The sequence below is a fragment of the Ailuropoda melanoleuca genome, chromosome 12 (assembly GCF_002007445.2).
Source record: "Ailuropoda melanoleuca isolate Jingjing chromosome 12, ASM200744v2, whole genome shotgun sequence".
NCBI classification, from domain to species: domain Eukaryota; kingdom Metazoa; phylum Chordata; class Mammalia; order Carnivora; family Ursidae; genus Ailuropoda; species Ailuropoda melanoleuca.
In genome coordinates, this window is record NC_048229.1 from 39,370,986 (window position 1) to 39,397,582 (window position 26,597).

Genomic DNA, 26,597 nt, shown 5'->3' on the forward strand with positions numbered 1-26,597 from the left:
CCAGAAGAAATGAAACTATCTACTTGGAAAGATACAGGGACCTCCATGTTCACTGCAGCATCACTTATAATTGGCAACACATAGAAACAACCTAAGTGTCTTCCAATGGATAAATGGATACAGAAAATGTGATACACACACACATATACATAAGCATATTATTCAGCCATTAAAAAAAAAAAGGAGGGGCAACTGGATGGCTCAGTTGGTTAAGTGTCCAACTCTTAATCCCAGCTCAGGTCTTGATCTCAATGTTCTGAGTTCAAGCTCCACACGGGGTGCCACATTGGGTGTAGAGCCCACGTTAAAAAAGAGGGGGGCATTTGGGTGGTTCAATCAGTTAAGTATCTGACTTCAGCTCAGGTCATGATCTCAGGATCTTGGGATCAAGCCCTATGTCAGGCTCCCCACTCAGCAGGGAGTCTGCTTGTCCCTCTCCCTCTGCCCCTCCTCTTGCTCATGCTCTCTCTCAAATAAATAAAAATAAATAAAATTTTAAAAAAAAGGAAATCCTACCATTTCCAACAACTTGGATGGACCTTGATGGCATTATAATAGGTGAAATAAGTCAGACAGAGAAAGATGAATACCACTTATACGTGAAATCTAAAAACAGAAAACAAAAATCAAACTCATAGATACAGAGAACAGATTGGTGGTTGTCAGAGGTGGTGGGGGGCTGGTGAAGTGGGTGAAGCTGTTCAAAAGGTATAGACTTCCAGTTATAAAATTAATAAGCCCTGGGGATATTATGTACAACATGGTGACTATAGCTATTAATACTGTATTGTATATTTGAAAGTTGCTAAAGGACTAGATCTGAAAAGTTTTCATCATAAGAAAAAAAACTTGTAACTATGCGTGGTAACAGATATTAACTAGACTTACTGTGCTGATCATTTCATTACATATACATATACCAAACCACTATGTTGTGCACCCAAAACTAACATAATGTTACATGCCAATTATACCTCAATAAAAAGTCTATCTTTAGCCTGCTGTTTTAAGATATCACCTTTATTGATATTAAATTTCCATATGCAGGTATATTTCTAAATTTTTCTATTCTGTTCCCTTGATCTATTAATACAATAGTACCATGATGTTTTAAGTACCATGCTTTATATTATGTATAATTATATGACTTATCTGGTAGAGCTAACTTCTTCTAAGAGGAGATTAAGATCTGGAGTCATAGTCAACAATATATAATATACAATGTTGAGTATACAATAAAAAATTATTAGAAATGATTACTAGTTAAGAGATTACTAGAAACGAAAAAAAAAAAAAAAGAAAATATGACCCGGGGGTGCCTGGGTAGCGCAATCGGAATCACCCGCTGCAGGTCCAGAGAGAAAAAAAGACTGGGGGGAAAAAAGTAATCAGAGCCATAATAATCTATGAAACACTATCAGTCCAACATACACGTAATTGGAGATTCAGAAGAGAAAAAAAAGCAAAAAAAAAAAAAATCCTTAGAACCAATGGGCAAAATATTTTCCAAATTTCATTTTAAAAAAAGCAACCCATAGATTCAAAAAGCTCAATGAATCCCAAGTAACATAAAAACAAAGAATGCTAGGGTTGTGTGGCTAGCTCAGTTGGAAAAACATGGGACTCTTGATCTCAGAGTTGTAAGTTCGAACCCCATATTGGGTGCAGAGATTACTTAACTAAATAAAACTTAAAAACAAACAAACAAAGAATATTATACCTATGACCATTATAATCAACCTGCTGAACACCAAGGATAAGGGAAAAAAAAAATCTTAAAAGCAACCAGACTCCCTTCCCTACAAAAGACACATTATTCAGAGGGGAACAACAACAGGAATCAAAGACTAATTTCCATTAATAACAATGGAGGCAAGAGAACAAAACAGTATCTTTAAAATGCTGAAAGAAAGCTGTCAACCTATAATTCTATATCCAACTAAAATCTTTCGGAATGATAGGGAAATAAAGCTTTGGTGTCTTTTTTTTTTTTTTAAATGCTTTTCAAGAGAAATGAAAACTGAGAGGATTCTTCACCAAAAGACCTGTGCTACAAAAAATGTTAAAGCAAGTTCTCCAGGGGGACAAAAATTGATACTAGGTAAAAACTTCTATCCACAGAGGAATGAAGAGTACTATAAATAATAAATTTGGGGGTAAAAAGAAAAGATATCATTTTCATTTCATAATTTCTTTAAAAGATAACTGAACATTTAATTAAGAGAAAGCTTTGTGGTTTTAATGCATTTAGAAATAAAATATATGAGAACAATAGAAAAAAAAGATGTGAAGGGAAAATGGAAGTATCTAGTCATAAGATTTTTGCACTATTTGTGAAGTGTATAATTACTGTAAGACTGTAATAAACTCTTTTCAAAAGCATATTGGAAACCTTACAACAACCCCTAAAATAATAAAAAAGTAAAAACAGTAAAGCTAATAATCCTATAATGGACATAAATTGAGTTCTAAAAGGTAGTGGAGATACATGGAATACTAAACAAAGATACAACTTGTCCAAGAGAAGGCAGAAAAATAGGGGGGAAAAAGGAAGAATAGATGACAAGATAATAGATTAAAACCTAATAATTACATTCAATTTAAACAGTTCATGGAGAAGTCAGCAAACTTTTTCTGGAAAGGTTCAGATAGTGAATACCTTAGGCTCTATGAGTCACATATAGTCCCTATCACATATTCTTCTTTATTATTTATAACCCTTCAGAAATGCAAAACCATTCTTAGCTTGAGGCTACAGGCTAGATTTGGTCAGCATACCACAGATTGCTAACTCCTGGTCTAGATAATCGAAGGTGGAGATTATCAGACTGCATAAAAAAGTAGGACCAAACTATATGCTATTATATGAGATACACTTAAAATAAGTTAAAATAAAAGGATAGAAAAAGATATGCCATGAAATAACAATAAAAGCTGAAGCAGTTATATTAATAAACAGAATGCAAGAAAAAGAATATTATCAAAAGGAACATTTCATAATAAAGGGATTAATTCATCAAGAAGATATAGGAATCTTGGGACACCTGGGTGGCTCAGTCAGAAGAGCGTGCAACTCATGATCTCAGGGTTGTGAGCTCAAGCCCCCATTGGGTATAGAGATCACTTAAAAATAAATACATAAATAAATAAATAAATAAATAAATAAATAAATAAATAAACTTAAAAAAAAAAGACATAGTAATCCTAAATATGCATGCACCTACTAACAGAATTTCAAAACATAAAGCAAAACTGACAGAATTGTAACAAATAAACAGCTGTATGTGTAGGTTTCAACAGTCCTCTCTCAGTAATTGATAGACCAAGTGACCAAAAATCAGAAAAGATATATAAGAGTTGAGTACTACAAAACACTTGACCTAACTGATAAATACTCTATCCAACAATAGTATAACACCGCTTTTTTTTTTCCCCAAATGCACACTGAGCATTCACCAAAACAGTCCACATTTTGGGCCATAAAACAAGTCTCAATAAATTTAAAAGGACTGATATCACAGAGTATGTTCTCTGACCACAACAGAATTAAATTATGAATTAAATAAATTAAAAATGAATTCTCAGAAAAATCTGAAAAAGTGCCCCAAAATTTGTAAGTTAAAGAGCAGTCTTCTCAGTAGCCCATGGGTAAAAGAAAAAAGGGAATTTTGAACTCAAAAAAGAGGAGAAAATTAAACCCAAAGTATGCAGGAAAAAGGAAAGAATAAGATCAATAATCAATGAAATAGCAATCAAGACAAGGGCAAACTGGAAAGAAAAATCAAAACTAAAAGCTGATTTTTGAAAAGATCAATAAAATTGATACACTGCTAGTACACTCAACAAGAAAAAAAGACAAATTATTAACATCAGGAATTAAGAGAGGGGCATTACTATAGATCTGACAGGCATTGAAAGGGTAATAAGGGAATATTATAAACAACTTTACACTAATAAATTTGACATCTAAATGGAAATAAATGAATTTCTTGAAAGACACAAATAACTAATTCAAGAAGAAATAAAACTGGGGCACGTGGGTGGCTCAGTTGGTTGAGCATCTGCCTTCAGCTGGGGTCATGGTCCTGGGGTCCTGGGATGGAGCCCCGCATCAGGCTCCCTGCTCATCAGGGAGTCTGCTTCTCCCTCTGCCCCTCACTTGTGCTCTCTCCCTCCCTCACGAATAAATAAATAAATAAAATCTTAAAAAAAAAAAAGAAATAAAACCCTATATCAATTAATTAAAGTCTCCCCATGAAGAAAACTTCAAATTCAGACGGTGTATTCACTTTCTACTGTTGCTATAACAAATACAGTAGCTTAAAATAACAAATTTATTATCTCAGTTCTGTATGTTAGAAGTCCAACAACGGTTTCACTAGACTAAATCCAGGTGTCAGCAGGGCTGTGTACCTTTCTGGTAGCTTTAGTAAAGTCTATTTCCTTGCCTTCTCCTTGCCTCGTCTAGCCTCTAGAGGCCACTTACATGGATCATAGCCCCTTTTCCCCCATCTTCAAAGCCGGTAACATTGCATTTCTCTAATATACACATTACATTCTCATATCTCCCTCTGATCCCGATTCTTCAGATAATCAAAAATAATCTCCCTATTTAAAAATCATTAATTTAATAACATCTGTAAATTCCCTCTTGCCACATAAGGTACCATATTCACAGGTTCCAGGATTAGCACATAGACATCTCTAGGGGTCATTATTCTGCTTACCACAGGTGTCTTTGTTGTTGAATTCTATCAGACAATTGAGGAAGAAATAATACAATTCAATAAATTCTTCCAGAAAATAGAAGAGGATGCATTTCCTGACTTGATAAATTAAGGTGTAACAAAGACATTTTCACGTAAAGAGAGCTGAGAGTATTTATGATCAAAAGACACAAACTACAGGAAATGCTGAAGGAAGATATTCAAGCTAAAAAGAAATGACACCAAACAGAAATTCAGATCTTAAGAAGAGCAATTAAAATAGTATATATGTAGATAAATAAGATGCATTTGCAAATAATCCAATAAAGTACTTTTTCAAGATTCTTTTTAATTCCTTTGTTTCTATGGATTTTCCCCTTTTTAAATTTTTATATTGAGCATTCTCTTTCTTTCCTAATTTGCAATTTGTCTTATTATCTTATTAATGATAAGCTGTTCCTGTTTTCTAACACATACAATTTTTATCTTTATAAATTCCTTCCATATTTCCTTCTACTTCCTTTCAACTTATATATTTTCATTATTTTTGTTAGAAGCATTAAAGCTGTAACTTTGCCCTTACAGTCTTACTTTAATTAAATCCCATGGGTTCCAAAATGTACTGCTATCACAGAGTACCAGAAATTCTTTACTTTTAGAGTTCTTCTTTGATCCAGGAGTTATTGAGACAGATTTTACAAATTGTTGGTAAGAGTAACTTTACTTTTATGATTTTGTTATTAAATCCTAGCTGAATTTCACTGTGTTCAAAGAACATGGTTTATCATCTCTACCTACTTGGACTTTATTGTGGCCTAATATTTTGTTATTTTTCCTGATTGATCTATGGACACTTAAAAAGAATGTATATTCATTATTACTAGGATACAGAATTCCATATCTATTAATTAGGTAGATTTGATGGGAGTGTTTCATCCTTACTAAATTTGTCCACTTGACTTGACTTTGAAAGGATTAGTGTCCTCTACTACTTTCTTCTTTTATCTGCTTTCCTATTTGCTCAAGGAAATGTGATGCTATAGTATTTGATACATGTGTATTTATAACTATGTTATTCTGTTTTGAAACATATACCTTAGAATTATACAGCGTCCTTCTTTGCCATGTTTAATAGTGTGAGATGGCCTGAATTTCTGTGTTTTTAGTTTCTATTTGTCTGGTATAATTTATCCATCCTTTCATTAAACTTTCTGAGTCACTTAAGTGTCTCAGAGTCTCTTAAGTGCAGAGAATAGAGTTTTTCTTTGAGACTCAATCTAAAAGCCTTTTTCTGAGTTAAAATTCATACACATTTATTGATAGGACATATATTTGGTTTTTGCTCTTAGTTTTATCTTGTAATTGTTTTGTTCATTTGTTCACACGTATGTGTATATATATCTGTGTGCCTTAAAACTTAAGTCTGGTATTATATAAATGTATTTTTTTTCTCTCTTACTACAAGTTAAGTTCCACAAGGGATGATTTGTACAGGTCTGATTTTTTCCCCCACCAATTTATTCGTAGTTACCTAGAAGAGTGCCTGTCACATAGTAAGTACTCAATAAATATTTGTTAAATCACCTCATCAAATCAAAGTTCTAACAAGAGAGACATCAATAGTTCCCTCAAAAGAATACTATTTCTGTTCTCTCCTTCTCCTGAAGAAGTCTGAGCATATGGGAAATGAAAAATGATTTACTGAATGACTGTAAGAACACTGGTTAGAAAGGAGAGGAGCAAAAAGGAAGACCTTCAAGTTTTGAAACCAACACTTACTCATTAGTAAGGTATTGCATGATATTCAGTCAGGCAACAGTATCAGGATAAAGAATGCAAATATTCATATGACTATAGAAAAAAAAGGACATCAATTAGGAACAACAACAACAAAAAAAACATCAACTTACATGGGCCATGGTTTTTTAAAAATTCAATGTATTAGTCCTCTTCTTAGTTCCACTTTAGGAGAAACTCACAGTCCAAAGAAAATACTGCTGGATGAGAGGGGTTTAAAAAAAAGATATGAGATGATCTTGCTTCTTAGCTCCCAGAGTGCTAATATAGAATGACATTTTTCTTCCCCCTTCATGTCTCCTATGCCCAGTCCCCATACACACATATATAAAAGATTAGAGGGAAATTGGACAAATCCCAACCTTACTCAAAACAAGAAGGGAAGCCAGGTATAGGAGGATGGATTCAGAAAGAAAGACTGGGCCCAGGCGTTTTAGCAGGAAAGATTTAGAGACACAGACCAGTGTCCCAACCCTATGATAAAAGGGACCCAACCAACCTATTCAGACCTATTCTGACAAGATCATCACTGAATTAAGAGGAAAAAGAAAAGGAAATGGACATTACAAAAAGATTAGAGAAATAAAAAACGACCCAAAAGCCCTAATGCATGACTCACAGGAATTTCAAAAATAGAGACTGATGGAACACGGACGAAAAAGAGGAAATAAATAGAACAAAAATGTAGAGACTAGGGGCGCCTGGGTGGCGCCGTCAGTTAAGCAATAGACTCTTGATTTCAACTCAAGTCACGAGATCCAGCCTGTGTTGGGCTTTGGGTCTAGCCTGGAGCCTGCTGAAGATTCTCTCTATCACCCTCTCCCACTGGCCCCCTCCCACCCTCCGCACACACATGCACATGAGCCCTATCAGTAAAAAAAATAAAAATAAAAAAATTCCAGACCAAAATAAATACTTGAGACTTTATTTTGCAGTACTGGTGAGAACTAAAAAAGCACACCTGGAAACATCCTGGAAAATATTATGAAATTTATTCCTGAATACAGACAAAAGATCTAAATACCGTGCAATAAAGAATTACAAAACAATGTGTATTGTGGTCTAACCTTTCGGGGAAAAATACATACATACATACGTAAGCATATATGTATGCATATAAGAAAGGTGAAAGTATTCATAATAAAATGTTTAAAGTGGGGGCACCTGGGTGGCTCACGCAGTTGGTTATTCATCTCACTCTTGGTTTCGGCTCAGGTCATGATCTCAGCGGGATCAAGCCCTGTGTGGGGTGGCTTGTCCCTCTACCTCTTCTCCTCTCCCTGCTCATGTGGTCCCCTTCTCTCTATTAAATAAATAAATAAATAAATAAATAAATAAATAAATAAATAAAATCGTTTTAAAAAAATGTTTAGAGTGGTTGAAGAATTATAGATAATTTTTACTTTAAATGAGGAAATATAACAAAGGAATTTTAGAAGTTTATATGAACATTCCAGGTAAGTAGCAGCACCTAATCATCTTAGACACTGATTTTGGATGTGCAACAGCACCATTCTTTCCTCCTACCCTAGGTGTTTCTAAGGAGAATGGCAGAAGTAGTGAGGTAGAGAAGAACTAGGAGACACCAGGCTTTTCCTAAGTAATTTCTTTTTTTTTTTTTTTAAGATTTTATTTATTTATTTGACAGAGATAGAGACAGCCAGTGAGAGAGGGAACACAAGCAGGGGGAGTGGGACAGGAAGAAGCAGGCTCATAGTGGAGGAGCCTGATGTGGGGCTCGATCCCATAACGCCGGGATCACGCCCTGAGCCGAAGGCAGACGCTTAACCGCTGTGCCACCCAGGCGCCCCCCTAAGTAATTTCTAAACCCAGTGTGGAGCTGAATTCACATCTCCAAGATCAAGAATCCCATGCTCTACTGACTGAACCAGCCAGTGCCCCCAACCAGGCCTTTCTTGAAACTTTGTGTGACCTTGTGTGTGATGTGGGGTAGGCATTGTCTGTGACCATGTTAACTATGATTCTATGACACGTGTTGATGTGTTTGAGCTCTACATATAATTGTTGGGGATGAGGGCTAAGTGGGCATAAGGGCAGTCTGTGGTTGGGGAGTGGCTGTTTTTGTTTTACTATATATGTGTCTGTGGTTCTGGGATAATGATAAACGTGGGTTGGATTATGTCCATTTAGCTTTGCATTGTATGAATCTACAGCTGAATACTGTAATGTCTCCCTAACTGCCGGGTGTAACGCTTTGTGTAGTTGTTTTATTTATTTATTTATTTATTTATTTATTTATTTATTTATTTATTTATTTATTTATTTGTTTATGCAAGTATCTGAGGCTTACATAAATAGCCACCCGCAATCATGGTCACAATCACATACAAATTCCATTCACACAAATGGTCACGCAGACAATTACACTGTCACAAAAGCACGCTCCCGAATCCGGTCGCTCTCACGACTAATAGCCAAATACAAGTAGTCCGGAGATAAACTCAGTTTCCTTCACGCACTCACAACCACCCAATCTATCCTCCCTAGAGCAGCTCCCGCACTTTAGAGGCCTAACACTGCAGACACTCCGCTTGCCCAGGCCTGGAGCTCCAGGAGTCCTTACCTTCAGCATCCTCAGGTAGGTCTTTGGTCCAAATTCTGATTCGCATTCCATGCGAGGCCGCACGCCCAGCCTTGCACACTCTGCTGGTCGGGTAAAAAGCCCTCCCCTCCTTCCGCGGCCGACTAGTCCGCCAACGTCCCTACCGGAAATAGTTTGAATCGCTGTGTCCTCTGGGAAACGTAGTCCGAAAGGAAAGCGCCCGAGAGCTGAAAGAGGTAAATCTTCCGCCCGGTTTCGGGATGCACCTGCGCAGTTTCTCTCGGGCCTGGAGGGACGCTACAAACTCTCCCTTTCCAAGGCTCAGACCCGAATTTGGGGCCTGAATTCGGGTCCTCGGATTCCTCTGAGAGCGGATTTCAAGCCTGGCACCCTGGCTGTCCCTACCCCTCAAGATGGACGCGCACGTGCTGTGGTTTGAGAATTGTCTGATGCGGCGGGATCCGGCCTTCGTCTGTAAGGTGGCAGTGCGAGATGTGTTTTCTGAAGAGACCGAAGGTGCGACTGGCAGAGGGTGAGTCTGATCGAGAGGGAGAGGATGTCTGTGTTACACCAACTGAGGGTGTCCTGAGTGAGGAAATTAGTTTGTGAAACGTTTTTGAGACCGTTTGAAATAGTGGTCGTGCTACTCGTGTGGGACCATGCGCAGTGATTGTGAAGTGTGTAATGTAACGTGGCTTAAGAGGGAGGGGCCATTTGAGACCGTGTGATTGAGACCGGTGATTGATTGATTACGCATGCTTGTGGGCGGCGCGGGCAGTGAGTTTGTAACGTTCTGTGAAAGGCTGTTTGCTTTTGGGTCTACATGTGACGAGCAGGAGTAGTTGGCTGTGGCAGGTGTCCCTCGCGAGAAGGGAGGAGGCTGGTCTCTCTGGTGGATGAAACATCCCTGGGCCAGACGGAGCTGATCCTGAGCCTTACATGTATGCGTGAGGGAGGCATGAAGCGATATTGTGGGGTCTAAGTGTGTGTAAGAAACCAGAATTGACCGAGAGGGGTGGGAACTAATACAGACTATCTGCCAGAAGAGACAAATCTAAAGATTTTTAACCTTGCTGAAAGCCCAGAAACCCTGTCTCAAAGTGCCATGTGAAGAACTGTATCAGTGAGAACAAGTGGTTGTGTTTCTGGGTCTGATTCTTGGTCACGTGTACAAGTTCGTTTGCACTTGGTATTGTCCAAGGTGTTGAGTGAAATATACAAAGTATGGGGAAGTGGTTTGTGACTGTACCCAAGTCTCTGTATGAATTGTATAACAGTGCAAGGGCAGTTGATTAAATGTTGTGACTTAGAGGTTGATATTTGTGAGTTTTAACTGAGTATGATTGGGAGATCATGTGAAAGATCTGGTAAATTTGTTTTTGTATGTTTGAGTGTAACTTATGCAAGTTAAAATCTGGATGGAAGATAATGTGTGTGGCTGTGATCAGGATGTAGTAACTACGAGAGACTGCAGTACTGTGAGATTGAGTACTCTAAACCTCTTTACTTACCTCTTAAAAGATAATGAGGGGCGCCTAGGTGGCTCAGCCCTTAAGTGCCTGCCTTCGGCTCAGGTCATGATCCCAGGGTCCTGTTCAGCGAGAAGCCTGCTTCTCCCTCTCACACCTTGCTTGTGTTCCCTCTCTTGCTGTCTCTCTCTGTCAGGGAAAAAAAAAATCTTAAAAAAAAAAAAAAAAGATAATAGTTAAGCTTCCTGAAGAGTAGGTTTTACTTGAAAATTAAGTTTCCAATGGAAATTTTAAAAAATCTAAGTATAACTTAAAGCATAGATTTAAAAAATATGAACTAATTTATTGTGATGAATGCAAAATGATTATAAAGATTTTTTTGAGATCTCTGTTATAGGGTAACTGAGAGTATGGTTAGTATTCTTTGGTGGAAGTGTAATAGATGGGAAGTCTAACTTCTCACTCAATCTGTATAAGTGAAAGAGTTCTATTCAAATGAACGAAAGCCTAACCTGAATAATAAAAAGTCATGGACTGTCAGACAATTCTCAAACTTGACCCAATATACAGACCCAGAACCCCTTGAACGAAAAACCCTGCTACACTGCCAAAAATTTATGCTGATGATTTTCCCCCATGCCTTCCTAAAGGAACCCACAGCCTTTACCAGGGTGACCATACATTGAGGGAAAGGAAATTATCAGACCTTGGACATTGGCTTTGAGCTGTCACCAATTCCAGGGGACCCAAAACCTCACAGTCAGGGTAGAGGCTTAAGGAGGTCTGGTGATTAATGTTGTTTTAGCTAAAATCCATCTCACAGCAGACTCAGGGCTGCCTGAACCCATCCTGTGGTTTTTCCCCCAGTTCTGGAATGGATAACTCAGCAACTGTCTCTCTGCCTGTTGAGTGAGGAAAGGACAAGTGAAAACTACTAAAACTGCCTCTGCCTAAAAAAATAATAATAGTAATAGACCAAAAAAAATACTGCATTCCTGGAGGGATTGCAGACATTAGTGCTACTATTAAGAACTTTAAAGATGCACAGGTGGTGATTCCCACCATATCCTCATTCAGCTTGCTTATCTGGTCTCTGCAGACAGAGAAATCTTGGAGACTGACACTGGGTTTTCATTAGCTGGTGGTGACTCCAACTGCAGCTGTTTTACCAAATGTGATTTCATTACTTGAACAAATTAACACATTCCCTAGTATCTGCTATGCAATTACTGATCTGGAAATTTTTCCCCCTCCATCCCTGTTAATAAAGACAACCAGAAGCAACTGTTTGCATTTGGCAAAAACAAGTAATATACCTTCAGTGCCCTACCTCAGGGGTACATCAGCTCCCCAGCCCTATAATTTAGTTTATATGTACAATAATTTAGTTCACGGGGATCTTAATTATCTTTCCCTTCCACAAGATGTCACACTGGTCAATTACGTTCATGACATTATGCCACTGGACCTAGCGAGCAAGAAATGGCAACTACTCTAGATTTACTGACAAGACATCTGGGTATCTGGGTTGGGAAATAAATCCAACAAAAACTTAGAGGCCTTGTACTACCTTGGTGAAATTTCTAGGGATCCAGTGGTGTGGGGCATGTCATGATATCCCTTCTAAGGATGAAGGATAAGTTGTTGCATCTGGCTCCTCCTACAGCCAAAAAAGAGGCACAAAGCCTAGTGGACCTCTGGATTTTGGAGGCAACCTATTCCTCATTTGGGTGTGTTATTTCGGCCCGTTTACCGAGTGACGTGAAAAGCTGCTAGTTTTGAGTAGGGCCCAGAACAAGAGAAGGCTCTGTGACTCTGCAACAGGTCCAAACAGCTATGCAAGCACTTTGCCTCTTGGGCCATAAGGCCCAGTAAATCCAAGGGTGTTTGAAATATCAGAGGCAGATAGTGATGCTGTCTAAAGCCTTTGGCAGGACCCTATAGATGGGTCACAGTGCAGGCCCTTAGGATTTTGAAGCAAAGCCATACCATTCTCTGCAGTTAACTACTCTCCTTTTGAGAAACAGGTTTTGGTCTACTACTTGCCTTAGAGACTAAACCATGGGCCACCAAGTTACCATCATAAACAGGGTGTAATCTGACCCAAGAAACCATTAAATTTGGTATGCATAGCAGCACTCACATAAAATGGAAGTGTCCTATAAGTGATTGGGTCAAGTATGCCTTGAAGGCACGAGTAATCCTACTGGTCAGAGCTTTGAGCAGTGCACCTGGTTTTTGTTTTGTTTTGTTTTTGCTTGGAAGAAGTGGTCAGATGTGCGATTACATACTGATTCATAGGCTGTGGCCAGTGGTTTGGCTGGGTGGTCAGAAACTTGGAAGGAACATGATTAGAAAATTCATGCAAAGGAAGTCTGAAAAAGAGGTACAGACCTCTCTGAATGGGTAAAAGTGAAGCTCTTTGTGTCCCACGTTAAATGCTCAGTAGAGGAGGATTTTAATAAAGTGGATGGGATGACCCAGTCTTTGGACACTAGTTGGTTTCTTTCCTCAGTCACCCCTGTCATCACCCTATAGTTTCTTGAACAAAGTGGCCATAGTGGCAGTTATGGCAGTTCAGCAACATGGGTGTCCGCTCATTAAGGCCGACCTGGTTACAGCTACTGCTGAATGAAGTCTGCCAGCAGAGGAGACCAACACTGAGTCCCCAGTATGACACTATTCTCTGGTGGCAGGGTGATTACACTGGACTGCCTCCATCGTGGAAGGGGCAACATTTTTTTTTCCTTAATAGAACAGACACTCTGGATACAGATTTGCCTATACTGTACATAATGCTTCTGCCAGTGGAATTACAGAATGCCTTATCCACAATCATGGTATTCTAAACAGCATTGCTTCTGATCAAGGAACTCCTATCACAGTAATTGAAGTGCAGCAGCGGGCGCATCCTCATAGAATTCACTGGTCTTCCCAAGTTCCTCACCATTCTGAAGCAGCTGCTTGACAGATGGAATGATGTTTTGAAGACTCAGTCACAGTGGCAGCTAGGTGGCAGTATCTTGCAGGGCTGGGGCATGCTTCTGCAGAAGGCTGTGTATGCTCTGGTATCAGCATCCAGTATCTAGTGCTGTTTTTTCCATAGTCAGGATTCACAAGGCCAGGAATCAAGGGGTGGAAATGGGAGTGTCACCACTGACTATTACCTGTAGTGACCCAATAGCAAAATTTTTGCTTCCCCTCCCCACAACCTGTGGTCTGCTGCACAGAGGTTTTAGTTCCAAGGGGAGGAATGCTTCCACCAGGAGATACAGTGATTCCATTCAACTGTAAATTAAGACTGCTACCCAACCACTTTGGGTTTCTCATCCCTCTGAATCAAAAGACAGAGAAGGGAGTAAGTGTGCTGGCTGTGGTGATTGATCTTGACTACCAAAGGGAAGTTGGACTGCTGCTCCACAATGGAGATGAGGAGGAGTGTGTCTTGAGTACAGGAGATCCTTTGGGGCATCTCTTAATATTACCCTGCCCTATGATTAAAGTGAATGGCAAACTACAAACTATAAAAGACAGGATTACTCGTGGGCCAAATATCCAAGAATGAACGTTGGGTCACCCCACCAGGTAAAGAACCATGACCAGCTGAGGAGCTTGCTGAGAGCAAAGGGAATATGGAATGGGTGGTAGAAGAAAGTAGTTATAAATGCCTACTACAACCATGTGACCAGTTTCAGAAATTAGGACTATGATTGTCATGAGTGTTTATTTTGTTGTGTGTTTGTATGTATATAAATGTCTTTGTTCCTTTTTTATACCATTATCATGTAATATAAGATGTATTGACCTTACAGTATATACGTATTGTTAATTTTACATCATAATATTTAAGTTATGAGTTTAAGGGAGAAAAGTAAACATCCTGCAAGACTTTGCACTCTCTTCTGGGGAAGGGATTCGTGTATTTTCTGGTTGTATGCAGGACAGTTGTATCATGTTAAGTGGATGTATGACCTTGTTACTGTTTTTATGCAGATATTAAGTATGGTTTACAGGGAGATGCATATAGGTGCCAAGTTGACATGGGGTGGACTTATGATGCATAATTTTATGTAACGACTGGGCCATGATGCCCAAATATTTGGTCAAATATCGTTCCGGATGTTTCTGTGAAGGTGTTTATTAGATGAGATTAACATTTAATTTAAATTAAAGCAGATTACCCTCCAGAATGTGGGTGGGCCTCATCCAATCAGTTGAAGGCCTTGATAGACTAAAGCCTGCCCTCTTCCTGAGCAGAAAGGAACTCTACCAGCAGACAGCTTTTGGATTCAAATCACAGCTGTTCCCTGGGTGTTCAACCTACTGACATGACCTACAGATTTTGGACTTAACAGGCTTCCACAATCTCATAAGCCAATTCCTTAAAATCTCTTTCTTAACCTCTCTTTTCTCTCTCTCTCAATACACACATACAGACAGACATATACATCCTGTTGTTTCTGTTTCTCTGGAGAACTCTGACTAATACACTATTATAAGGACGTGTATTGTCTAATTTAATCTTCATGAGAACTCTGTGAGGGAGGTATTACCATCCCCAGTAATCTGCTTAGGCAAGTGAGACATCAAGGGCTGAAATAAGTTGTGAAATGTCACAGAGTTCTTGAGAGATGAAACTAGAACTTGAGTAAGTCCTCAATCTTTATTTAACTACCAGATTCTATTTTCCAACTCTATACCCTCTGCTGTATTTCACTAAGCCATTCCTGATGAGTATCTCTCTTTGACAATTAAATCAAGGCCAAAATCATGATTATAGTGTGGTCTATTATATCTTATTTAACACACTGTTTATTCTGAAACTTTTTTTTTTTTACTAAATTATCAAGAATTCTTTTTAAAAATTACTTATCTATTTGAGAGAGAGAGCAAGCACACATGAGCAGGGGGAGGGGCAAGGAGAGAGAGAGAGAAGCAGACTCCCCACTGACTGGAGAGCCCAATTTGGGGCTCGATCCCAGGTCACTGGGATTATGACCTGAGCCGAAGGCAGACACTTAACTGACTGAGCCACCCAGGTGCCCATATTATCAGGAATTCCTCAGTGAATATCCTTGTAATACTTATTTATTTCTAATTCTTCCTAAGACAAAGTATCCTAGAAGTGGAATTTCTTTTTTTTTTTTTAAAGATTTTTATTTGTTTATTCGACAGAGATAGAGACAGCCAGCGAGAGAGGGAACACAAGCAGGGGGAGTGGGAGAGGAAGAAGCAGGCTCATAGCAGAGAAGCCTGATGTGGGGCTCGATCCCATAACACCAGGATCACGCCCTGAGCCGAAGGCAGACGCTTAACTGCTGTGCCACCCAGGTGCCCCAGAAGTGGGATTTCTGTGTAAGACCTTGAACATGCCTACAGTATACAAGAAGTTGTGCCTGTGTACTTGGAAGAAACACAAATGAATAAGATATAATTGCTACCTGGAATTCTTCCATTAAAAGACATAAAACAACTAGACCAGGGTTTGAGCCTCTTAGCTCTTCTCTAGGCAGAAAACCCCTAGGTATGCTTGGAAAGAAACTGTTAGAAGGGACATAAGAGAAATTATTCCTAGCTAACTATATTTAGAATATGCTGAGCTATAAATTTAACCTAAAGACTTACAACACAATTTTTTTCACCTATTTTTGAAGAACTTCACTTTAATAAAATTTTTTATAACATAATCTAAAATCAAGACATTCTTGGTTCTTGTAAAGAAAATAGGAAGTATACTTAAATTTATGTAAGTTATGGAAGTATACATAAACAAAAAGTCAGTATCACAGACTAGAAATCAATAATTTTAACATTTAGAGGTAAAATTCCAGGTATTTTTCTTTCTATTGCTGATGTCTGACATTCTATCTGTAATGATATAGATGACCTTTTGGTAAATGGAATAGTTGTACATGTTGTGTAGTAACCTGCTTTAGCTACTGTCAGTTTATTTTGAATATTTCTGTATTTGTTATTCCTCAATTTAATTTTTAATGACCACATAATACCTTATTGTGAGGAAGTTCTGGAATTTATTAAATTTGTATATTCCTGCTAGACTCAGAAAGCTGAACGATGCCAGAGAAATTCCTTCTATATGCTGCCTAGCTCCCACATCTGGCCCACCTTCCCCTTCCAGGGTCATATGGAGGGGTTTGTGGAGTTGGAATGTTTTTGTTGTTTGCAGGACTGTCACTTCCAAACACGTCCATCTAGTTCCCCAAGGTAAAGGGTGAGTGCCTGAACCCTGTTCAGAAGGATGTAACTACAAGGATAGGATGTTGGAGCCTGGTTTTGCCCATTAAGAATATTTTTGCTCATTGTTTATAATCTGCCTACTGGAAGTATCCTCCTTCAATATGAATCTCTGGAGAGTCATTGATGAACTGATTTGGCATTTGTGTAATTGGATACAAACAACTGCATTTTGTTTTTACTGAGGCTTCATTTTCTTGATACCTAAGGTGATTTGATCTTCCTCTGGCCATTCATCCCAGATTGGCAGCACCTCAGCAGACCCAAGTCCCATTTCATTTCCTATATATAGGAGTTTATATCTCTAAGCCAGATGTGATTTCCTTATTAGAGGAAAGGAGACAGCCCTGAATGGTGGAGAAACCAATGAGTAAACAGCTTCAGGAAGAGGGAAGCCATTGCAGGTAAAAGCCCAGCTGATGTGAAGAGCTAGAACTTTAAGGTGTTTGAGAAGCTTTCTTTAGCATGAATTCTCAAAGACACGTCACCATCATCCCCATTCTGTCACTGTGTCTGTAGCTACTTCTATAATATTTTGTGAATATAAAAGAAATAAATACAGAGCACTAAAATTCAGAAAACAGTGGGAATCCTAAAATAACAATAATCCACTATGACCATTTACTGTAAATCCCTTTACCCTCCCTGTATTATAGACTTTCCTTTCAAAAAACAGAATTGGCTACATGCGGCTATTCTGAAACCTACCTTCCTTGTCTAACACTAGTGAACATTTTTCCATACCAACAAAGTCTCGAGCATCTATTGTAATGTAAAAAACTTCCATTTTTTAACGATGGAAGTGTATCTTTAGAGTAAATTCCTAATATTGGATGTCAGGTAAATATATACTTGAACAGCAGTGGTTTGAACTGTGCAGGTCCACTTATAGGCAATAACTATTGTTATTGGTAAGGATTCCAGTCAACAGTAGGCTATTAGGGGGCGCCTGGGTGGCACAGCGGTTAAGCGTCTGCCTTCGGCTCAGGGCGTGATCCCGGCATTATGGGATCGAGCCCCACAATCAGGCTCCTCTGCTATGAGCCTGCTTCTTCCTGTCCCGCTCCCCCTGCTTGTGTTCCCTCTCTCGCTGGCTGTCTCTATCTCTGTCAAATGAATAGATAAAATCTTAAAAAAAAAAAAAAACACAACAGTAGGCTATTAGTAGTTAAGTTTTGGGGGGAGTCAAAAGTTACATAAGATTTTCAACTGCACAGAGGATAAGCATCCATAAACCCCTGTGTTGTTCAGGGTCGAATGCAGATATTTGGGGTTTTTTAAATGTAGATAGTTTTTAAACATACTGTTATATGCCCCACTATAGGCTTGTACCAGCAATATATGATACTGCCTAATCCCCTGTGTATTAGTTTTCTGTGGCTGCTAACTGTAACAAATGCTGTAACAAATCATCACAAACAGTAATTGTTTTCTCTCATAGTTCTGGGGTCAGAAGTCCAAAATCAAGAAGTCATTAGAGCCAGACTCCCTCTAAAGACTCTAAAGAGGGAGTCTTTAGGGAAGAATTAGGGAAGAATCTGTTCTTTGCTTCTTCCACAATCTGGTGGCTGTAAGTATTCCTTGACCCGTGGCCCCATCACTCCAATTTCTGCCTGCATGGTCACATTGCCTCCTCTTCCTCTGTCAAATCTTTCTCTGACTCACCCCTACAAAGACACTTATCATTGGATTTAGGGTCCATCCAGACAATCCAAGATAAACTCTTCATCTCAAGGTCCTTAATTTAATTATATTTAATTTAATTAATTCTTAATTTCTAAATTAACATTCATAAATTCCAGAGATTAGGACCTAGACATATCTTTTTTGTGAGTCACCATGCAGGCTATTATACCCTGTCTTATATGTTGTTATACTTTAAAATTTTTGCCATTCTGATAGGTGGGAAATGGTGCCAGTATCATTTTAATTTCCATTTCTCTTTTCATACATTTAAGTGTTACTTTTACATATTTTTTTGTGAATTGTTTGTTCCTTTTAGCCATTTTTCTGTCAAATTTTTTGGTATTTCCCTCAATTTTAAGAGTTTTTTTTTAATTGAGGTGTAAATTGACATATAACATTAGTTTCAGATGTACAACATAATGATTCAAAATTTGTATATATTATGAAGAGGGTTTTTTTAATATTAGGAATTCTTATGGACTGAATTATGTCCCCACCCCCAATTCCTAACATTGAGGCCCTAATCCCTTGCCCCATACCTTAGAATGTGACTTTATTTGGAGATAGGGCCTTTAAAGAGTTAAGTTAAAGTGAGGTTGTTAGGGACCTCAATCCCATCCAAGTACTAACCAGGCCCGACCCTGCTTAGCTTCCGAGATCAGACAATCGATCGAGATCAGACAATCGATCGGGCGCATTCGATCGGGGTGGTATGGCCGGGGTGGTATGGCCGTAGACTAGGGACCCTAATCCAATCTAACTAGTGTCCTTATGCAAAGAGGAGATTAGGGTATACAGAGAGACACACCAGGGGTGCATACATACAGAGAAAAGACCACATGAGGACTCAGTGAGCCATCTTCAGGCCAAGCAGAAGAGACCTCAGGAGAAAGTAAACCTGCCAATACCTTCATCTTGGACTTCAGCTTTCAAACTGTGAGAAAAGTAATTTTTGTTGTTTAAACCACCCAGTTGGTGGTATTTGGTTGTGACAGCCCTAGCAAACTAATACAGGAATATTAGCCCTTTATTTGTGATACACCTTGCAAATATTTTTTTCCCAATTTGTGAGTTGTCTTTTGATTTTATGTTTTTTTCCTAATGTAGTCAAATCTGAATATTTTCTTTTATTGCATCTGTTTTCTGAATCATAGTAAGAAAGTTCTTTCTTATATTGAGGTTAAAGAGGGATTCACTGATGCTTTCCTCTAAGACCTATATGGTTTCATTTCTTATGTTTACATTCCTAATCTATTTGGAGTTTATTTTTGTGGTGGGATAATGTAAGGTATGGATATAATTCTATTTTTTCCCACATGGTAAACCAGGAAACTTGTCCCAGCTATATGCTTATATTTTAATTTTTTATTTTGAGATTATAGATTTACATGCAGTTGTAAGAAATAATATAGAGATCCCACATAACCTTCACCCAGCTTCCCTCAATGGTTATTTCTTGTAAAATTATAGTACAATATCATGACCAAGATATTGATATTGATATACTCCACAGAACTTATATCTTTTGCCAGTTTTACATGCACCCATTTGTGTATCTATGTGTATATTTAGTTCTTTGCATTCTTATTATTTGTGCAGAGTCATGTGACAACCACTACCATCATGATTCAGAACAGTTCTATCCGAAGGATCCCTTTTGCTACCCTTTTATAGTCACAGCCACCTCCTCTCCACCCAATTCCTGGCATCCTCTAACCTGCTCTCCATCTCTATAGTTTTGCACTTTAAGAATGTTATATAAATGGACTCATACAGATTATAACTTTACGAGATTGGTTCTTTTTCAGTTAGCATAATTCCCTTGAGATCCACCCAAATTGTGTGTTTCAGTGGTTCATTCCTTTTTATCGCCAGTGTTTTTCCATGGTAGAGATGAACCCTAGTTTGTTTAACCATTTACCTGTTGAAAAACATTTGGGTTATTTCCAGTTTGGGGTTATTACAAATCTACTATGAACATTCATGCATAGGTGTTTGTGTAAACCTGTGTTTTCATTTCTCTGGGATAAATGGCCAAGGTCTCAGTTGGCTGAGTCGTATGGTAAGCTATGCACTCACTTTTATTGCGAAACTTCACTTATTTCAATTTTGTTCATTCCAAGCTGTGTGGGATTTTGTTTGCAGCATCATTGGTCATAAGGAGAATGCAAATTAAATATAAATATACCATACACACCCATTAAAATGGCTAAAATTCAAAACACTGACAATAATAATGCTGATCGGGTGAGGCAACTGGAATTCTCATACACAGCACGTGGGAGCATAAAATGGAACATTCACTTTCAAACACTATTTTGCAATATTTATTAAATCTAAACATTTACTTTCTAACGTAGCAATTCTATTTTTGGGTACATAACACAAACAACTGATTTCATATGCATGCCAAAGACTGACACAAGAATGTTCATAGTAACTTTACTCATAATAGCCAAAAATGGAAACTCAAATACTCTATCAACAAGAGAATGGATAAATAAATTATGGTACATTCACATAATATAATACTATGTTAAGTTACAAGCTACTGCCCTGTACAGCTCGGTGCCTGTTATGGATACAATGTTGGATGAAAGAGGCCAGACACAAAAGTACATACTGTATGACTGCAGTTCTATAAAGTTCAATTATTGTGATAGAGGTCAAAATAATGGTTAACTTTGAGGTATATTGATTGGGAAGAGACATGAGGAAGGCCTCTGAGATGTTGGAGTTTATCTTTATCAAATGGTGGTTGTAAGGGTTTATAAAATCATTAAGCTATGATTTTAAGATCTGTGTTCTATTTTGTACAAAAGTCTTGTTTAAAATGAAGGAAAAGAAATTATACATGCTCAGTAAATGATGGGTCTATGTTTTGAATCCACATTTCTCTAAATCAGTGCTCTTCGAATTCTGGTTTTTATCCCAGATGCCCAGATTTTATTACATTAACTGAAACCTCAGCATAGATAATTCATTTAAACAAACAAGCACAACTTCCAGTAAAGGTAGATTTAAAAGGACTGATAATACCCTATATTAGTAGAATAGACACTCTTTATGGTATGTTGGTGAAAATTTAAGCAGGGCAATTGTTGAAGGTATATAAGTTGACTTTAACTTTGAAAACCTCATTCTCAACAATGTTTAAGACTTTAAGATATACATGTTCACAAAAAGGAGTGTGCAGTGAAATACTGTGTGGGGGAAAGCTGAAAGAAGTTAAATATCATTCAATAGGGAAATACCTGGATAGTATATCCAGACAATGTAGTCAAAACATGGTGGTAGTTTGTAATTTGATAACATGAAAAGCTGTTCACTATATTTTGTTAGATGAAGAAGGTGAATTACAAAACAGTATTGTGGTATGATTCTGTTTTGAATGAATAAGTCGTATATGCCTATATCCATGTGTTAATTCACAGAGAAACAGATGAAATGATTTGTAATAAAATGTTCAAAGAAGCTGTTTCTAGGGGCGCCTGGGTGGCTCAGTCGTTAAGCATCTGCCTTCGGCTCAGGGCTTGATCCTGGAGTCCTGGGATCAAGCCCCACATCAGGCTCCTCCGCTGGGAGCCTGCTTCTTCCTCTCCCACTCCCCCTGCTTGTGTTCCCCCGTCTCTCGCTGTCTTTCTCTGTCAGATAAATAAAATCTTAAAAAAAAAAAAAAGCTGGGGCGCCTGGGTGGCACAGCGGTTAAGCGTCTGCCTTCGGCTCAGGGCGTGATCCCGGCGATCTGGGATCGAGCCACATCAGGCTCTTCCACTATGAGCCTGCTTCTTCCTCTCCCACTCCCCCTGCTTGTGTTCCCTCTCTCGCTGGCTGTCTCTACTCTGTCGAATAAATAAATAAAATCTTTAAAAAAAAAAAAAAGCTGTTTCTAAATGAGCTTTATTTTAAGCTTTTCTGTATTTTCTAAATTTCTGAATTAAGAATGTACTAATTTTAAGTCAGAAAAAAATAGAGCTAATCCCTGCCTCTTTGAAAGCAGAAAAAATAGTAGGAGATATGTGTATGAAACATGGAGTAGAGTGCTGTAGTGGTATGAATTATGGCTTTAAGTGGCCTGAAGTTTCTTCATAGATGTGAAGCCTTTCAGATTCTACTACCTTAAAGGTCTTAAATTTTGAAACCTAAGTTTTTTTTTTTAATTTAAATCAATTAGCCAAGTATAGTACGAAACCTAGGATTTTAATACACAATGGATTCCTCTTGCTGGTTGCCCCTCAATTACCTCGGCTCAGATCTCTTATTGCCAATCTCTCCACCAGCTATTGCTCCAACAAGGAAATCACATCTGCCTTGGAAATTAATTAATGTAGGAGAAGAAATGGGACTTAGGCCTGATGTGACCTATGCAGAAATTCAGACCATTTGTTTGAGGATTAGGCAGAAAAGGAAGTTAAGAAAGTAACTTGGAGGATCGGGACGATGACACTTTAGAAAACACAGCAGAGATACCCATTTCTACCTCCAGGAATCTTAAATCAGCCCTTCAGAAAATTAGCTAAGTACCCGAACGAGTCACAGTGAAGGAAGTAAGATGGCTCCAGAATGCAGATTTTGAATTGGAAAGGGGAAAAGAGATACTGTAATCTTGGAGACCCAGCTGATTAGTTAGGAAAATGTATATAGATCCTATATCACACCCTTGAACAAATAATTCCTCTGAGTGGGTTGAGTCACCTATACTCCACTCAGCGGAAGTCAATACCACATTCCTAAGTCTACATACCCATGAAATGACAGGAACCCATGTCTTGCTAAGTTTCTGGAAGGGAATGTAAAGTTGGTGAAGACATGGGAGCTGGACAGTAAGAAGGAGTTGCTCAGAAAAGTTACTAGTTAAATTATAAAATATCCATGTAAAAGAATACCAAGATAAATGCAAAGCTGAAGAAAGTAATTAAGGATGTAGAAAAATTTCAAGATAGAATACCAGTAGAGAAATCACTTTACAAAACAGGTTGACCAATACAATTATATCAATATGGAGTGATAGATTTTTTAAAAGTCTAGAAAGTTAAACACCTGTTTCAGTTATCTATTGCTGTGTAACCATCCCAAAAGTTTGTGGCTTAAAACAAAAAACATCCATTAGCTCATTATTATGGGGTTGGCAAATTGGGCTTGGCTTGGCTGAGTGGTTCTATTGATTCCACTCATCCAATAGCAGTCAGTGGCATGGTGGGGGCTGGATGGTCTAATATAGTCTCAATGAAATATCTGGCAGCTGTTGCTGAATGTCAGCTGGGCTTCTGTTTCCAGGTGATCTTTTGTCTTTAAGCAAGCTAGTCATAACCTTCAGTTTGAAGTGGTCTCAGGGCAGGAAGAGGAAAAGAGCAGAAGCTGCAAGACCTCCTAAGGCTTTGTCTCTAAAGTCTTAAAACGAACGTCACTCCCACCACATGCTATTAGTCACAAGGCCCTGCCTAATAGTAACCTAACCATTGCAGGAGAACAATTACTCCCTGTTCTGAAAAACAAAAACAAAGAGAACAAGGGCAACAAAACCCCCAACCTTGAGCTTGGTTTCAGATATGCCCAGTCCCGTTTTCTTTTATTCAGGGCTCCTCACTCAGAGAAGAGCACTGCAGGGGAAGAGGAGGGAATCATCAGACACCAGCCCTTTCTTGGAGCACAGACTAGTGAAATTGGAAGAAATTCTTCAGCACCACTGTACACAGTCTCTTGCCATCTATCACACACCGAAGTAAAATGGAGATGGGGAGTACTGCTAATCCTTTTTAGTGTCAAAGGGAAAAGCCAGGATCACTGACATCCAGGGCTGAAACTTTTTCTAAGTTCACAGCAAGTTTCCTGGAGAGACACCTTTGGGAATGATGTGGTTCTGAAACATGGAACTTGACCTCAGCTCCCAAGGGAGTTCCTCTGAGGAAGGACTCTCACTCCTAGGTTCTCCAAATGTCTTCCTAGGACTCTGCCTAAGGGACTGTTCCAATTCTAAAATTCATTCCCAAAACAGGTTGGTGCTTTTTTGCTTGTATGGAACCTTTATACTACCACTCAGTATCTGACTCCCTTTTGGTGACCTTTTCTCTGCAGCTGGGGTCCATGGCTCTAAAGCAGGAGAAAAAAGGAAGTTGCAGGGAACCCAGGAATACAGATCCTAAGAAAGAACAGAACCTAAAAGTGGCCCTTAGATGGGCAACATCATCTTCACTGATACTCCCACTGTGTTAAGCATGAAGCTAGGCACTAGAGGTGGGGGTTCCCTGACAAGGCAACTCGGGCCATGCTTCGGTGCAGCGCGACTCTAGTTAACACAGGCATTGCAGTCTTCACAAGCACAAATATACTTTCAAAGAGTCTTCAACAGACCCCTCAGTCCCGACGTTAAACTCAGAACTGAAGACGTGAAGCTCCATCTCATTCCACAAACGGGTCAGAGAATTAAAACGGGTCAGAGAATTAAAAGCCTCTTCCATCACGCTAGGTAACAACTAGGCACTATCTTATGATGGGTGGTCTCAAACCCCACGGTGTCACATGCCTCACATCACAGCCGACCGGTCACCCACAATGTCCTGCATCCGATTTGGGACACACACACACATCATACATCTGTCGGCCACATCACCGCACATACTCGCACTAGGCTTCGTCACGGTCACAAACGCGCATACACAGGCTTGAGCCCCGGACTCCACACACTGCACCCTGTCCGCACTGAGGGGGCGATGGGCTTCCTCACCGTGCGCGACGGTTGCCGCTCGGAGCGCGACGACTTTCAGAGTTTCGGAAGATAACCAGAAAGGACCCAGGGATCAAAGTTCTTTTCAAAAGCTGCATAGGAGCTGTGGGAAATGTAGTTCAAGACCGGAAAAGCCCGTATGTCGGGAAGGCGCGCGCGCGCGCGCGCGCGCGGAGACTGCGGCCTCAAAGACGGAGCCGCGGAGACACTTGGGAACAGCCCGCGCGGGAGTACGCAGGCGCAGACGGCTGGCCTGCGGTCGAAGGTGAGGCTGGTGGGTCTTACGGAGGTGGAGGAGGCGGGTGATGGCGGGACCGGGGGGATGCCGAGGAGGGAGGCGGGAATCTGGGCTGGGAAAAGCGAGGAAGGAAGAGGGAACCTGGGCCAGGAAGGCCGGGGAGGAAGGCGAGAGTCTGGGCCCTACAGAGAGCGAGGAAGGAAGCAAGAACCTAAGCAGAAGAAGGAACCAGGAGCCAGGGCCGAGGAACGCCGAGGAGGGAATAGGGAGCCTGGGCGGGGAGCGCCCTAGAGGCAACTGGTAGTCCAGGCTGGACAGCGCCGAAGAGGAAACTAGAAGCCCGGGACTGGTGTGAGGTTGGGGAGGGCAGGAATTTTGTCTGTTTTTCCCCCCCGTAAGTAAACCCCAAGTCTTGGAGTGCGGCCTGGCACACACGGGCGTTCAGTTCGTGTAGCTTTTTGTGGCTGTCCTTGTGTAGTTTGGGCATGTGTTATTGCGTGTGACATTGTGGAACCGGTTGTTTGTGAAAGTGATATGGTCTCTGTGTGTGTCTGATTTTTCAAATAGGTTACGAGTCGATTTGTGTTTGAGACTGCGTGCGACTTTGGAGAGACGACAGTAAGGGGTTTGTGAGTAAAATTTTGCTACTTTGTGTAGAAGTCTTTTATGGGCTCTGTAAGATTATGCATGACGTGTGCCTATGGGATTGTGATTATGTGGATGATATAACTGTGTCTTTGTCTAATTTTTAAAGTGTTTTGTGTGCCAGTCCTCGGTAATTCATGAATATTGTTTATTGTGTGACTGAGATGGAGCACTTGAGAAACTGGATGCATGACCAGTTAAATATGTATTGTTTAGATTGTCTGAATATTGGCCTTTTTATACACTTATAAAATTTGACCCTTCGTCAATTAGACAAGTGAAGTAGAGATTTTTTTTTAATGGAGGAAAGGAAGTAAAATAAAAATAATTTTCAGATGGTAGGATTGTATATTGGGAAACCCCACACTGACTAATAACCTGTACATTCAAATGAGTAGAACACCATTTGGGAGGACACATATAAAAAATTTCTCCATAATTGCGACTCAAAATTTCTATTTGGGTGGATCTCTTTCTTTCCTTGCTGCTGGATGCATTCCTAGACAGATTCAGT

The 26,597-nt window shown here is 39.4% G+C and overlaps 2 protein-coding genes across 27 annotated transcripts in view; one reads left to right on the forward strand and one right to left on the reverse strand.

The window, feature by feature from the left end:
• The window catches only part of LOC100471113 (zinc finger protein 461), a 47,638-nt gene extending 38,350 nt beyond the window's left edge, over nucleotides 1-9,288 (reverse strand). For 4 of the 14 annotated variants that reach the window (XM_019801435.2, XM_034638348.1, XM_011227146.3 and 1 more), the window contains exons 1-2: nucleotides 9,088-9,288; nucleotides 6,617-6,703 (exon numbers count right to left, since the gene is read on the reverse strand). In XM_019801435.2, coding sequence (XP_019656994.1) covers nucleotides 6,617-6,625 — 9 coding nt within the window. In that variant the 5' untranslated portion in view covers nucleotides 6,626-6,703; nucleotides 9,088-9,288. Of the gene's footprint in view, nucleotides 1-516; nucleotides 1,330-6,616; nucleotides 6,704-7,667; nucleotides 7,717-9,087 lie in introns of those variants that run through there. The other 10 variants (XM_034638349.1, XM_011227147.3, XM_034638344.1 and 7 more) reach the window with 6 other exon arrangements.
• A 171-nt stretch (nucleotides 9,289-9,459) lies between these two features.
• ZNF567 (zinc finger protein 567) overlaps nucleotides 9,460-26,597 on the forward strand; it is a 43,878-nt gene continuing 26,740 nt past the window's right edge. For 2 of the 13 annotated variants that reach the window (XM_019801419.2, XM_034638295.1), the window contains exons 1-2: nucleotides 9,481-9,598; nucleotides 24,054-25,465. The gene's annotated coding sequence lies outside the window, so the exon portion shown is untranslated. Of the gene's footprint in view, nucleotides 9,599-24,053; nucleotides 25,466-25,495; nucleotides 26,068-26,597 lie in introns of those variants that run through there. The other 11 variants (XM_034638289.1, XM_019801415.2, XM_019801418.2 and 8 more) reach the window with 11 other exon arrangements.